The sequence below is a fragment of the Cricetulus griseus genome, chromosome 2 (genome assembly GCF_003668045.3).
Source record: "Cricetulus griseus strain 17A/GY chromosome 2, alternate assembly CriGri-PICRH-1.0, whole genome shotgun sequence".
NCBI lineage: Eukaryota > Metazoa > Chordata > Mammalia > Rodentia > Cricetidae > Cricetulus > Cricetulus griseus.
Genome location: NC_048595.1, coordinates 234,662,789 through 234,678,223, shown reverse-complemented (window position 1 = coordinate 234,678,223; position 15,435 = coordinate 234,662,789). Strand labels below are relative to the sequence as shown.

The 15,435-nt window shown below is 48.7% G+C and overlaps 1 protein-coding gene across 5 annotated transcripts in view; it reads right to left on the bottom strand.

The window, feature by feature from the left end:
• Nfatc1 (nuclear factor of activated T cells 1) overlaps positions 1-15,435 on the bottom strand; it is a 107,939-nt gene that overhangs the window by 66,757 nt on the left and 25,747 nt on the right. For all 5 annotated transcript variants that reach the window (XM_027403685.2, XM_027403689.2, XM_027403688.2 and 2 more), the window contains exon 3: positions 10,619-10,778. In XM_027403685.2, the coding sequence (XP_027259486.1) occupies positions 10,619-10,778 (160 nt within the window). The remainder of the gene's footprint in view (positions 1-10,618; positions 10,779-15,435) is intronic.

Genomic DNA, 15,435 nt, shown 5'->3' with positions numbered 1-15,435 from the left:
TAACCTGGGAGGTAAATATCTATTATTTAAAGCACGAAGTTCACTTTAAGAAAAGAAATCTAAGCTGCTTCACACATCCCTCTGCATGGGCCTCTGGCTTCTCACAGTGTCGGCCAGAACAACATTTATAAAGTTACCTGTCAAACCCAAGTCTCCTCGGCTTCCCTCTAAACGAAACAAAATACATTATTCCATTTGCAAGGCGTAAGCACTCCTCCATTTCCTGCACATTAAAATGTTTGTTTTTAGCCTCTGTGCCACCTCAGCACTTACACGGGGAAATGACAGGCCAACAGACTGACGGAGGACAAATTTATTCAGTGCTGGAGTTGGGCCAGCATGCACACCTTCGTACTCGGTGGAGGGACGATCTGAACTAACAGTGCCAATTAACTGATGAAACCAGTTTGCCTTTCAGGCAGTCATTCTGACGTGGTTACCAAGCAAAGGACATCATCATGTGACAACCTTCCACCAAGACAAAATGCGCACTTGAAATAATCAATATAAAGGAAAATCTGCATTTAAGACCCTGAGTAACATTAGCCACCATGTCCCAGAAGATGAGAGAAATCAGTTCACAAATTGCTCTCACTTTCCCTCCTTTGGTGCTTCGGATCACATGGAGGGTGGGTTTCACTATTTTTTAAACCCAATTCACTCTACTTTGTTAATTAAGAGTTCGTGTGTTGTATTCACATTATCTCAGATTGTTTTCAGGCCCAATCCCTCATTATAAACACTACTGCCAGGAGGCAGAAGTTTTCTGTTATTGCAAGTTCTACTTTCCTCTCCTGGAGACTGCAAAGCACTGGTCTCCTGGCGGGGCACAGAGATACCCTGGGAATTCACCATTCTACCATGGAAACCCACAGGAACCAGGTCTGACATATCTTCCTGCCCCAAAACTTGAGAGGGTAGGAGCCAAATGTCACTCTAGTGAGGTGGAGGCTACCACACCAACTTTAGCTAGAGGCACAGACCCTGAGGAGCTGTTGCTCTTCAACATGGATGACCCCCTACAGAACAACTGGCATGCAGCCATCACGAGCTGTGGAACTGTTTGTCATTCCAGATGCCTCCTGTGTGCCTGTCTGGGAGGAAAGAAATGACCATCAAGGGCAGTACCCCTTACAGACACTCTCAGTAGGAGAACTGAAGCACAACTTTGGAGCCAGGATGTGTGGTGCAAGCCTATAATCTCAGCACTCAGGAAGCTGAGGCAGGAGGATCACACATTCAAAGCAAGCTTGGGCTATAGAGTGCATTCAAGGCCAGCTTGGGCAACTCAATGAGACTGCTATGCCAAAATTAAAAGTTAAAAGGGAGATTAGGAGTGTAGGTAAAGAGTTTGCCTAGTATATATTGCAAAAACAAAACAAAAGCAAAAACAACTTCACCTACTCAGCAGCACCTGGCAGGATGCCAAACAGACACTGCTTGCCCTGTTCTGCATAACTAGGTGGGGCACTTTACACTATTAGACACTCACTGGCCTGAGCTCCTGTGTCCTAGAAAATGGACTGCAGGACACAAGGTCCCAGGGCTTCCTCATGAAGCAGGCAAGCACAAGGCCGAGCTACTGGGCCCAGACCATAGAAGGCAAAGCTACCCTCATTGTTGCCACAGAATTTGTGGCTCTCAGGGTGTTCAGGGTGTTATAAGTATGCATGTGTGTGTACATGCACTGATACAAGTGACATGTGTGCACCTGTTTGTGTATGTCTATGCATATATTTATACATGTATGAACATGTGGATGGGCATAAATATGACCTATGTGGGAATTGTGTACATGTGTATATTATGAGTGTGTGTGTGTGTGTGTGTGTGTGTGTGTGTGTGTGTATGTGTGGTGTGTGTGTGTGTGTGTGTGTGTGTGTGTGTGTGTGGTGTGTATGTGTGTGTGTGTGTGTGTGTGTGTGTGTGTGGTGTGTGTGTGTGTGTGTGTGTGTGTGTGTGTGTGTGTGTGTGTGTATGTGTTTGAATTATATGAGTACAATGTGTTTTTGCAGCCTGTGCATTTGCTACTTGTATGTGTGCCTGGGTGAACAAGCACATGTTTATGAGAATGTGTGCACTTGGTTTTTTGCGTGCACATGTGGGTCATGAGCCCACAGCAATACTTAATTTATGCCACATAACGCTGAGGACATTTATCATACTAAGGATCAAAACCAGACAAAATGAAGCCTACAGCTGTTCTCCAGATCCCGAGGGATAGTGGCCAGTATACACAGGGCCTCTTCCAGAAGAAGTCGGAAGCTGAGGGCAGTACAGGGGAGCTGTGAGGGTCTGCACGTAGCTCCTTCAGGTCTTTTCATGTACAAACTTTCTCTAGCTTTCTGAGAAAGGCAAAAAATAGGAACCAAAATGGGTGTATCTATGTAAATATATCATGGGTATGAATGCCAAAGACCACACACACTGATAATGCCTCCTAGGCCCTCACTGAGAACCTTGTAAGTCACACCCTCCTGGGAACTTGATTTCCATTGGCAAAGTAGTTCCACCTTGCTGAAGGCTGTTCTAGGTCTCTAATAATCAGTTTTTTAATTTACTCAAAAATGTCTATGGGCTTGGGTGTAGCTCAAGCGGTAGAATGTCTGCCCAGTACACCCAAGGCCCAGAGCCTCATCCCCAGCATGGTGAGCAATCTCCAGGGCTCTCCTAGCTCCCAGGGCCTGTCCCCTCCCTAGCATCTGGTACAGTTTCTCACCTAAAAGGTCCTAGTGTTGGTTCTCAAGGAAGAAATCACACAACACAGCTCTCAGAAATGGACTGTGAGCTTCATGGCTCTCCTGCAGCTTGAACTGACCAGGTGTTGGGTCTGTCCGATTTTGAAACCCTAGCTCCCTGTCTTCATCTGGGAAGCTCCTGTACCCCTGAGGCTCTGCACATGTGTAGATGCTTGAAGTGCAGGCAGTCCTGAGGTCAAAGGGTCCAGATCCACTTTCTTACAGGGTCCTGGGAAGTGAGCTTCAGACCCATCCCAGAAAATAATTCGCTAACAAATTTTGTGCTTCCTTTCCTAGGCTAAAGAAGGCTGGGGCTAATAACAGGTGAGGTAGGGGGACATGGCAGGCCAAGAAAAAAACTGTTTACTGACATTTTTTTCTTGAGCTGCAGACCTCCTTCACATGTGAATTCTATGACCTGTGAGGCAGGGCCCACAGAACAGCTCAGAGTGGGCATCTGAGGAACACTGTTCACAACCACAGCCTGGATGCACCTGAGTGTGGATCTTAGGCCTACTCCTCAGGGAAGCCTCCAGCTCAGCACCTCTGCTCTTCTCCCAATGGCCACCTTCCTGCCTGACTCGGGAGAGCCAGAGCCCCCACTCCACCCCCACCCCCACCCCCCACCCCGCCCCCTCATGCTGGAAATCCCCCTTATTTGAAGGTTCGTTGGATAGAAATGCATGGGATCCACCCTTCAAGATCTGGGCATCCACCAGATAATGTGGGAATTTTAAACCACAGGCATGTGACTGAGCCAGGGTCCATCTGTTCTGCACAAGCCCAATGGGACTGTTGTTGCAGGACTGATAGCCACCAAGCCTGAGGGGTTGAAAGGGACAGCGGAGAAAGAGACACAAACTCAGGCAACATGCAGGTGGGACAGACCTTATCACCTACCTCTCAGCAACCACAAAGAAGGCTTCTAAGGGCGCCCAGGGCTCAGTGTCCTCAGGAATTGTCATTATGGCCAGGAGTCACAGCCCAGTCAGCCCCATGTGTATTAGCCTGGATCATCTCTGTGCTGAGCATGGCATTTAGCATCCCTGAGGCTGGTCCTGCAGATGGCAGCCTTCACCCACTCTCAGTCCACCAAATCCAAGGAAATCCAAAAGCCAGCAAATTCCTTTCACAAAGCTGGCAAGAAGGTTCAGAAACCCCCAACATAGGCTCTCCCCTCAGTACCTCATAGACCAGGCCACAATAGACTCAGGAAGCAGCCACCTCTACACCCTCCTGGGAATCATCCAGGTTCCACAATGACACTCAAGGCTAGTACTCACCTTGTACACAGGGCAGAGGCCCCTCAGGAGTGGACTCCTATACCATGCCATGTAGTGTGTCACAACATGCCACCATGGTGATGCCAGGCCCAGACATGCAAGGAAATCCCAGAAAATATGGCTGCTGTCCTGAGTCTAACCCCTCCACTTTCCAGAGTCCAGCTTGTGGCTGCCAGCATTCTGGTGAGTTTTGCTGTTTACAGTGTGGGTAGCAGGGCTCAGTGGCCATGCATTAAGCTTACATGGGGTGTATGGAAGAGAACCTGATCCTTGCTGTTAGACTGTTAGAGCCCCAAGAATGCCGACGGAGGATGTAGGGCTGGGGATGTGATACGAAGAACTGAAGATACTTGAAGCTCATCACGGCTTCTCACTGCACAGGTACTCTGATGCCACCCCAGATTCTGTGTGTCATACCGGAGGGGTTCTGACCCTCAGTCTGTTTCTTCTCTCACCCCTGAGGTCCACACTGAGGGCATCTATTCACATGACCAGGGAGATGGTGAGTGTGTGGCTGCCTAGGCAAGGCCTGCGGGCATCTGTGCTGACGCAGAGCTAGCTACCTCCATCCAAACAGGAAGGAGCCCAGTGTTCTCCCAGGTGACAGAAAGAAGGTCACTAAGCCAGGGCAGGCAGACAACAGCAGTCCCTCGCCATCCCTACCCCCATGGTGGGCTTCAGTTGGGGAAAGTCACACAACAAAATCAGAAAATACCAGTCTTTCCCAGACACCGGAGACGACGCTGTCTACAGTCGCAGCTTCACACCCACCATTTGTGTCTTATTCACATCTGAACAGCTGCCCATGGGTGGAATGTGATGCTTGTAGTGCCTATGGATCCTCAGGATCAAGGAAAAGCACACAGTCACCAGGAAGAGGGTCCGTGCTCGGCCTGGAACCAGTTTGAGACATGTCTCTTCCTACTGTCACTGCTGCTAGAAGTCTTGGGTCTTGTTTTGTCTCCAGCCACACACAGTCCTCATCTTACCTGCTGCCAAGGATGGTGTCTGAGATCCTAGGGTAGAAGAGGGGCTTGACTGGACCTGTCTCACCTGGACCCTAACTAACAACGAGCTCTGCTGGCATGTGACTAGAGAACCATCTGCAGGTTCTGTGACAAGGTATCATCATTTAAGCTCTTCCTAACCTGGAACAAAGAAGCCACAGTTTCCAGGTCAGCTCTGGGAACTTGGTGACAAGCCTGGAGGTTCCTTGTTTGGGGGGAGGGTTCAGCTTGTAGCTCTGCCTTGCCTTTGCTCCCAGGCACACATGGTGCTCTCACTGCCTCCCACTCTGCTGGACCGTAGGGCTCTGAACAAAGCTCACAAGTGGATGCTGAGAGCCCACATGAAGCCCCAGCCTTGATTACATCAGTGGAACTAAACAGGCCAGATTTTTCAATTACACTACTCTAGACAGAGTAAGCAGACAGGGACATCTCCACTCAACTGTCACATTGGTATGTGAGCTGTCCCCAGATATCTTCCCATTATGACAACTCATCTCTCACCACCAATTGTTGACCCTTAGCCTTGCCACCAGGAGCTTGTGCAACAAGCAAAGCTGTGGCATGCTCAGAAGGAATTCTCATGAAACCCTTGTGTTTTCGAACAATGAACATAGGTACTGAGTGCATGTGTGGAAGGGAGAGGCACTATCTAGGCCACCAGGAGAGTCAGCCTGTGCACAGTGGACAGGGACAGGAGAGTCAGCCTGTGCACAGTGGACAGGGACAGGAGAGTCAGCCTGTGCACAGTGGACAGGGACAGGAGAGTCAGCCTGTGCATGGAGGGCAGGGATGAAAGAGTGTTTGCACTGAAATGTCCTGAAAGGAGAGAGGACTCCATGCGCTGTCCAGGCTGACCCATGAAAGTTTAATCCAGACCTCATGCAGGTGGCCGGCACTGGGCAGACTAGGGCCTGTGTGTTTCTGCTTTGGGTCACTGCTGCAGTTAAACCTCTCTGCGATGTGTGTGTTTGAAGGGCTTGCTGCCCCAGGCAGAGCAAAGTGCTGCATTTAATGCCCTATCCACACCACCTAGCAAAAACCCTGACTGGCCCTTGAAGGACCCTGGCTCTCTGTTAGCCTCTAGGTGTGTATATTCCAGAGCAGAGGCATGGGAGACTGGGGGAAGTAGGTTCACACATGACAGAGCCTCCCAGGCCACTAAACCAAATGATAAGGTTCCTTCTGACCACAGGTCAGACACCCCTCACCAACACCCTTCTCACGGTATTTTTACCATGCTAAACCTCCCCTGGGACTTGAGGAAAGACACCACTAAGAAAGACAGGTAATTATAACAACAGCCAAGTTCGAAGACAATTTTAACAACCTGAGAAATGCAAGTCATCTCCCAGTAGACATCCTCAGCTGTCAAATGTCTTGTATGATAGAAAAAGCATCTGTCATGAATCTATAAATGGGGGGGGCAAGCTAAGTGACCTATGAAAGGTCCCTAAGGCCATGAGACCCCATTAGCCTCTGCATGGCCCCTGTGCCTCAACACAAGCCAGGGTTTATCATGGCTTCCACTTATGACCCTGCCCCTGTTCCTTTAGATTTTCAAGTACCCACTGTCTGTGTCCTGAGAGTATATTACTTATACCCACACTGAGTCCAGGGTTACCTCTCTGGGCCACTATCTGTGTCTCTTTGATCTGAATCCTTTATGGCCAGGCAGGGGCTATGCTGGTCACTATCCTAAATGGCAAGCCCCATGCTGCAAACCTAAATGTTAGGAACTGACCAGCTTCTGAGTGTTCATATTTCAGTGGCCTATTAATTATTCAAGCAGAGCGGGCCTGTGTGTGATGCAAAGATGCTATCAGGCAAGTCATTCTGGTGACTGGTAAACAGAGCTGGATGCTCTGACCCCCGGGGTGGGGATGATCTTCAGACCACAGTGGTCTGAAGTGGGGGCTCCTAAAGGAAGGAGCCCACAAGGCCACAGTTCACTCTAGGACAACCTAGACATCCCCTGCCCCACTTGTGGAGAATTTGGATCCTCAGCCCCTTCTGTCAGTGGTGGCCAAGACTTAACAGGCACAGAGACCTGACAGCCAGAAGCCACGTCAAGGTCAGGAGGGTCCTTGCTGGATAGGGATGCAGCTCAATAATGAAGTCTCACTGTGGGGAGCGGGAGGCACAGGTGCCTCCACCTTAGAGTTTTTGAGACATCTGTTCTACCCAGGCAAGCTTCATAGTCAAGGAAAATGTAGGCCTTTTCTCACTGATTACAGTGTGACATTGGAAGCAAGATCACAGCACACTGTAGACCGATGTAGGAGCCCCTGTCTTGGTAACTAATGGAAGATATTGGTAACTGGAAAGAGGCAAGGGAGCTACCACGTCACCAAGGATATTCCCCACAGACTTGGCAATGACCATGTCCACCTAGGCACTGCAAGGTGGCTCTTGAACTTGTCCTGGGTGCTGCCAGGACAGTGATAGGTAAGCCCTTACCAGCACCTCCTTGGGTCCAGAATAGCCCATGGCTGCTCAGCCAGTGTTCTTGAAGACTGGGTAGCCTGGTGTGATGGGACAGCTAGTGGGAGGCTGTGGCCATTTTGGATACTTAGATCCTAGCATGAGGAAAGACATCTAGGGACAAAAGCATATGTGACACCATTCTGAGGAGAGACAGAGCCCCGAGAAGAGAACACAGATCACAATGAAGGTCCTAAGACTCCCACCAGACAACTGGCTGTTTAGGCAGGTCCTTCACAGATACTGGTCCACTGAAAGCAAAGCTAGGCTAGAATCAGTTGCCCTTTCCTGTCTGGACCACGTGTTCCCCAACAACTCATACAAGGAAGAGGATCACTGACCCAGAGCCTCTGTCTGGACCCCAGTTGTGAGGGCAGGCACATCTTCCCCCCTTCTACATACTCCTCCTGGGCACCACTAGGGTTTTCAGTTCTGTAGATTGTGGCTGTCTTTATGGACAAACTTCTTGAGACATACAGGAAAATATGGCGTTAGATATACTACAAAGACAGCCCTGAACAAAAGGAAGCTTCTAGGACCTCAGGACCTCATATGTGAGACGGAAGACCTAAACTGTTAGGAATGCAACAGAGACTACTGGCCACAAAATGGCTCGTGCAGTGGCTGCACACCGGACATGTGGGCTGGTCTGTGGCCTCACCCAGAGTGCTGTGTAATGGACCCACCTCTGAGAGCAAGAAGGTTAGGCAGCAGGGTTGATGGCACTAAAGGGTGTGTCAAAATAACCCAGAAGCCTGGAGCAGAACTTTGTGGTTACAGCACTTTCATGGCAACCAAGAGAATTTTCTATTTTTGTGTGTTTCATAATTACGTGCAAATTCTATTTTTATCTCATTTGTGGTCCACCAACCAAAAAAAGAAAACAAATCCCCTAAAACACCCTCTTTTTAGCTGTTTGCCACTCACTCGCATAGGTGTGAGCTTACTTTGTGAGAATATTTCAGAAAACTCCTTGAGACATGTGACAGAACCCGGCATTTTTTGTTAGGGGTTGTTTTTCTTTGCCTTTCAACACTGTTGAGGAAGGGGGTGGCTATTGGAAGCAGCACCAGCCTGACCTGGTTTTGCCACCTTCCCTTAACACCACTTTAAATAATTTAGAGGGTGCTTCTTAAACATTGTTTTAAATTTCACCATTCCTCAGAATTGCTTCAATTTCCTAGATATCATCCACACTGACAGATAAATGTTGCCCTGTGCCCAAGATGCCCAGAGCCCGGTTCTCCAGGGACAGCATGCCACCTCGGCACCCCACACATAGGCAACTAGTATCAGAGGCTGACAGACAAAAGTTCTCAAACACAGGGCTCCCCACACTCCTCCTGGCTTTATCTCCCCAAAGCAGCTGAGATTCTTACAGCCACCATCAGCCAAACCCCAAAAGGAACAGACTAGCATCCACAGCTTCATCTTTCTGATGAAGGCACAATACTTGCACCCCCGGCTCTCGCCCAGTGCCCTTTGCCTATAAGATCCAAGTAAGTGGAGTAAGTTGGCCATTATCTCTCCACTTACTTTCCTGCTTTTCTCTAAGGGACTTATTTCGTTTCTTATTAAAACCTGTTCCATTCAGCAATAATGCATTTCCATTCAGTGAGGGCCACAGCAGGGAAGGAGAGGTAAATACCTGTAGTTACTCTGCACAGCTGAAGGCCAGCTCTACCTGACTTCCACCTGGGAAGGCAGAAACTTCAAATGTCAAGCTGGCTGCTGCGTACCGATGTCCCCTGCATTTTATCACATCAAGCCACTAACAAAGTAGGTATTAATTGGCATCAAGCACACAGGCCACAAATATCACCTTAATATCACCCACAAGCCCTGCTAAAGTGCTTCGTTTCTGCACCTCGCCTGGCTCATTCCATGTGGCTGATTGCTGCGTTGGCAAACAGCCATTTGTGTCTATGGCCTCCTGCCTTTGCCAGCTTTTTATTTACCTAAATGGAATAAAACAAAAGTACATGGTTCCCTGCTGAGGACCCCTTCCAGTTTTGCATCAGTCCTAAAATAACAGGGTTGGGCACCTGGGTTTATGATGTTGGGGTAAAGAGCTCTCTATAACACCATGTGACCAGAGCCAGCCAGAGAAACAAGCACTTCTCTGTGCCATTTAAGACAGTAATGTCTGGGGGTCTAAAGCTCACAAGGTTGACAGGTGTGACACAGGGAAGCAAGGAGGACCTTGTACAGCCAGCCCATTGGGATGTCACACTGAGTGTCCAGGTGGAGGAGGGGCAAGCTGGATCTGTGATATTGCTGGACCTCCTAGTTTCCAATGTGCCTCCCGGCCAGCATGGCTGAGCAATGCATCTCCCCTCTAAACAGGTACTTTTCCTTCCCCAAAGTTCCATAGGTGTTACTGTGCCCGTCTCAGCCACCTTCCCCTCGGAACTCCATCTCATCACTGCTCCCTCAGACTCTGCCCCTAAGGCAGGCTCACAGGCATAGGCTGCCCACCAACTCCTCGTATGCAGTGTGGGTGGAGAGTATGCATCTGCTCTAGGGACAGAGAGTTTGGAACAAGAAGAATACAGCTGCAGAACAGTTGATACAATGGAGCCAGGCCTACAAGTAAGTCTGTTTTGGGTGAGCTTTAAAACAATTACAGATGTAAGGAAAAGCACTGCCTGACACCCCAGATAGCTTCTGACTCACCGTGGTCCCATTTGTCATCTTCCCTTTAACTTTCTGTTAGTCTGAAAGTGACACCCATGCACAAAAACTATACTTCAAATTTTGAATTTTGCTCAGCCACCCCCTCTGTGAGAAAATGTCAGGAATGGCTGACATTCTGCCTATGCTGTGCCTGTGAGAAAATACATGGGCAGTGAGGTACATAAATGTATTCTGACTTCTGGCATTTTCAGTTTATCAAGGGTTCATTGGGGGCATTGCCTTACTGAAGATAAGGAGTATCCCTACTCAGAAGGAAATAGGATATGCTACATAGCTAACGTTTAACTAAGTGGATCTGAAGTGGTTGTGTTTACAGTTTGAGGAAAATCCTTAGCTGCAGATCCAAAACTGTTTTAGACTGAGAAATGCCAAGGCATGGGCTATGGGCAGGTCATAGCAGACGCCATACCTGCACGATGGGGTGTCCTCCAGCTGAGGCCTTCACAGCCCCCCGACTTCCTTCTGTCTCATAGTGAGCCCTGTGGTGAGACTTGGGCTGCACCTCGATCCGAAGCTCATATGGACCAGAGTGGGATGGCAGCTGCCAGTCAAGGGCAGGTAAAGATGGGCTGCAAAGGAACAGAGGAGCTTTAAGTGCAGGTAGACACCAAGACACAGTTGTCCATGTTGGACCCGAGGCACTGTCAGCGGACCAGTGCTCACCACTGTCACACGTGATACCCTCAGCATCCAGATGAGGAGGAAAGTCTCCATAAGGCCATGGTGACTATATCACCATGTGTGGTCACAGCTTGCCAGTGCTTCATGAATAAAAGGAATCAGTCAGTCTTTAAAATGTTAACCAAATCTACTACCCAGAGCAATTGAAGAGGCACAGGTAGCCTGTTTATAGCCAGGAGAACCATCAATGGGATACAGGGTTCTGGGTGCTCTTTGCTAGGAACAGTAAAGGTCACCCTTCTCTAGGGGAAGCCCTGAGAGCACCCTTGGCTAAATGGGGGTGGGGTGGGGGCTCTGGGAATAACTTGCCCTGCAATGCTAAGTTACAGCAGACCCAAGAGAAAGAAGGAACTGCTGGGCCCACTCCCTCCTCCAGACTGACATGTCCCTTGTTTCCATCCCAATTCTAACAAGATGCACCTGTGTTTGTCACCATGTGGGTACAAGCTGGCCATCCATGCAAGGCCTTGACTTGCAAACACACAGTAGTGAGTGCACAGAATATGGGCATTTGCCGAGCACAGAGGAACGCTGATAGCAGGGCTCTGTGACTGAAGCTTCAGGGCAGCATTACAGAAGGGACAGGCTTCCTGACAGTGGAAGAGCTGCCATGCACTCAGCAGCTCACACTATGCCTGTCAGGGCCATTTCCTGTGTATGTCACACACCCTGTTTCCAGCAGCTGTCAGGCGGAAGGAAAAGCAACAGAGCAGAGGGTTTGGCTGGGAGGGAGGCCGGCATCCTGGGGAAGGAGCCCCATGGGAGCTGAGCAGCCTCCTGCTTCCAGGACGGATGTGTTTCAGCTCTGTGGGGCAGCATGGGTAACCAGGTGTGAGCAAAGGCACTGCAAAGCAGTCCACACCTGTAGCTGTTCATCATCTTTCCTATGTGTGCATAGAAGCTTCTTCTATCTGCACACAAAGACTATGCTTTGCTGTGGACAGAAAAAGAAACAAAATCTTCACAATGAAAATAAGGAGTTTCAACCCCTAGGGAATTCTTAAAGACAGACACACAGACACACAGACACACAGACAAAGGATCAAGACGAAGGGTGACTTACACATTTAAGACTGTCAATTCTGGTTGGAAATGTTCACTATAAATCAGACATTTCTCCAAGTACATAGGACTGTGTCTTGGAACAGAGATGGGGACCAGGCTGGAGGAGGAAACTGGCCACATACCATTTTCCCACTGCCACACTCCTGGAGCCTGAACTGCAGAGTGTCACCATGATTCTCTGCTCACATGGTCTCTGATGTCAGACGCAGGGGCTGTGATTGCCTGCTAAAGATGTGCACTCAGGACTGACTGACCCAAAATTTGTACACACCTTCAGATCAGTTCCACCCCTTTGAAAATCATACTCAATGCAACCCAGGGAACAGCTGGCTAGGTAGGGCCCTAAGAGCCCTTGACTTGAAGTCATTTGAAGTTACCTGCACACTTTAAAATCTTGTATCACACACCACCGATCCAGAGACACTGTCTAAATAAATGGGTGTGGATATGCAAGCATTTTACATAAAACATAAAATCTGGTATCCTGGGGTTTTTTTTTAAAGAAAGATCAAATTTTTGTGCATCTTATTGCATTGGTAAAAAGTGGTTTAATGACCACACATTTTATTACACAAATATTACTTTGTATCTGTACTTTGATTACTACCTAGTCCATGGCTAGCATAAATGCAATTGACTTGGTGTCCACATAACTAAATCAGGGACTATATCTTTGCCCCACCCTCAACATAGGGTCAGCATTTTGGGGTTCCTGGAGCACTAGCCTTATACTCTCCTGAGATATGAGGGAGCTTTCTGTCCCAGCCCCCACTTGTCATAACATCAACCTGACATATTCTACTTATTTTCAAAACTGTTCCCCCAGAATGGTTTCATGTGATGCTGCTTGCTCTTCCATACAACCCTGGAATTCAAAGCAGAAAGCCGTGGATGGTATGTACTTGAGTGAAAACAATACTTGTGGTCTACTGGGAATATTTGGCCCCAAACCATCAGCTTAATTTTGGTCCTGTGTATTACTGAGGATTTTCTGGGGCTCCAGGACACTTTCCATGGCTTAGCCTCCACCCCAACAAAGACTGGCCACTCTGCAACTCTTCCACTGTCACTTACCATGTGCCTGGCACATTCTCTGTTCTAAAACTGCCATCTGTAATGAACAATCTCATGACGCCACAGAGGGAATGTCAGGCCTTGCTAACTCCACATGACACCAGGGCTGGAGAGATGGTTCAATGGTACTGACTGTCTGCTCTTCCGAAGGACTGGGGTTTGATTTCCAGTTTCCATGTCAGACTGCTCATGGCCACCTCTAGTCTTTGTAGTCACTAGCACTTACATGCACATGCTTACACACACACACACACACACACACACACACACACACACACACACACACGCACACTTAAAACTAATAAAATAAATCTTCGATTTTTGTTTGTTTTGTTTTTGAGACAGGGTTTCTCTATAGCTTTGGAGCCTGTCTTGGAACTAGCTCTTATAGACCAGTCTGACCTCAAACTCACAGAGATCCACCTGCCTCTGCCTCCTGAGTGCTGGGATTAAAGGAGTGTGCCACCATTGCCTGGCTATAATAAAGTAAATCTTTAGAAAATCAAATTAAGCACCAGAGAAATAGTACAGTAGCTAAGGGCACTTGCTTCCCAGTCTGAAGACTGGGGTTTGATCCCCAGGACCCACATGGTATAAGAGGAGAATTTACTCCTGCAAGTTGCCCTCTGTCCTCTACATGTGTGCTATGACACACCCACAAAATAACAAATAAATCTGTAATGAAAATTAAGAGAAACACATTATAGAATAAAACACAAGCAGATTGGAGGTGAGCAGCCTGTGTTTGGGCCATGCTGCTGACTAGAGTATGTCAGCCTTACAGACCTGGAGCTTGCCCTCTTTGTTCCACAGACCCCACATCAAGCACCCATTGCCCCCCTCAGCCTGTTCAAAGCAAGCATTCAGTGGTTTTGAACAAATTTAGATTTTTTGAATTCTTGAAAGAAATTTGTGTGTGTGTGTAGCTTTTCCTTGATGCTGAGGGCTCTGGGTCACAAAGCAGTGTGGCCTCCAGCTGTAGGGTCTGAAGGGACCATAGCTAATGGTAGTCTCCATGCTGGGGGAGGCAGAATGGAGGGATAGGCTGCGTGGGAATGATGGGCAGCTTCCCCTAATATCGGGGCTAGTCAGACCTTCCATAGCGCCTGGTATTGGTGTGTGGGCGTAGTGCAGGGAGAAGCCACCAGCTCTTCCGGTTTGAATCACTGTTCCCATGAGAAAGGGTTCCACCTCCCACTGACAGGAAGCCATGAAAATGCTGTTGGCACACGGGTCACAGCTCAGAGACCAATTCCATACGAGATCACAGACCTGGTTCCTGACTCTACAAAACCCAGTTCCCAGATCCAGGACCTCAGATCATCTGAGGCTGCTGCATAGGGACCTTGAGGCTCCCTGGGGTGCTCATCTCTCCAACTGGCCACTGGGGTTGCCAGTATCATCTCCCCCCCATGCCAGCCTTCTGCACACCCTCAACACCTCGTCCAGCTTGGCTAGGCTGCTCAGTGGCACACAAGTCTCCCTCAAATCCCAGCTCTGAGTCCTGTCATATAAGCACCACATCCCTTGACTGGAACCAACACGGGCCTCATCCGAGAACTCAGAACACATATGGTTAACAGAGGTCTTTTTCAAGAATTTTCCAAGACAGAGCTTTGCTTTGTGCTTGTTTTGAGTTCTGCCTTTCGAATTTCTCCTAACACAAGGTCCCAGGGAACTCACAAGTGCTGCTCAGGAAGCACAGGTGTTACTCACAGCTCAAAGCCAAGGCTGGGCAGATGACAGCCAATGACTCAAGAGAGTCACGTGGTTTCCTCTCCCTTTTAAACTCCTAAGCTACCCCTAGGAAGGGGCCAGGGCATGGCCTCATAGCCACCTTGTGTAGGAGGTGGTGGAAAGGGCAAGTTAAAACAGTCACTGAATACCAGGGCTACCATAGAGGGGACATAGACACCTGCCCCCACAGACATGCAAAGGCCACTGGGTACCATAGACTCCAAATCCAGAGGATCCTAGGGGCCACACCAATCACAGACAGAATAGCCAAGTGACACCTTCAGCAAGATCCATAAGGGGGTGTGAGTGACCGGAACAACTTTTGCCAGGAAGAAAAAGGAGAGGAAAGCAAAATGTGTAGATTCAAAGGAGGGGATGCTGATTGAAGAAGGGGATCCACCCCAAACCTGAGTCCAATAACAGCTAAGAAAATTCCAAATTAGGGAGCTGCCAGTACTGGCCTGAGATGAGGACTGACTTTATGTGGGTTCCTGGGTGAGTCAATGGTGTCATGATCAGTTCCTGTCTCAGGCACATTAAAACATGCACAGATAAAGCTTTGGGAAGCCCAGGATGATAGGGTGAGCCTGGCACAGGTGAAGGGCAAGAGCCAGGAGCCTCCATGCTGGGGCTCCAGACTTAAAATGAAGACTTGCAACTTGTGAGGGG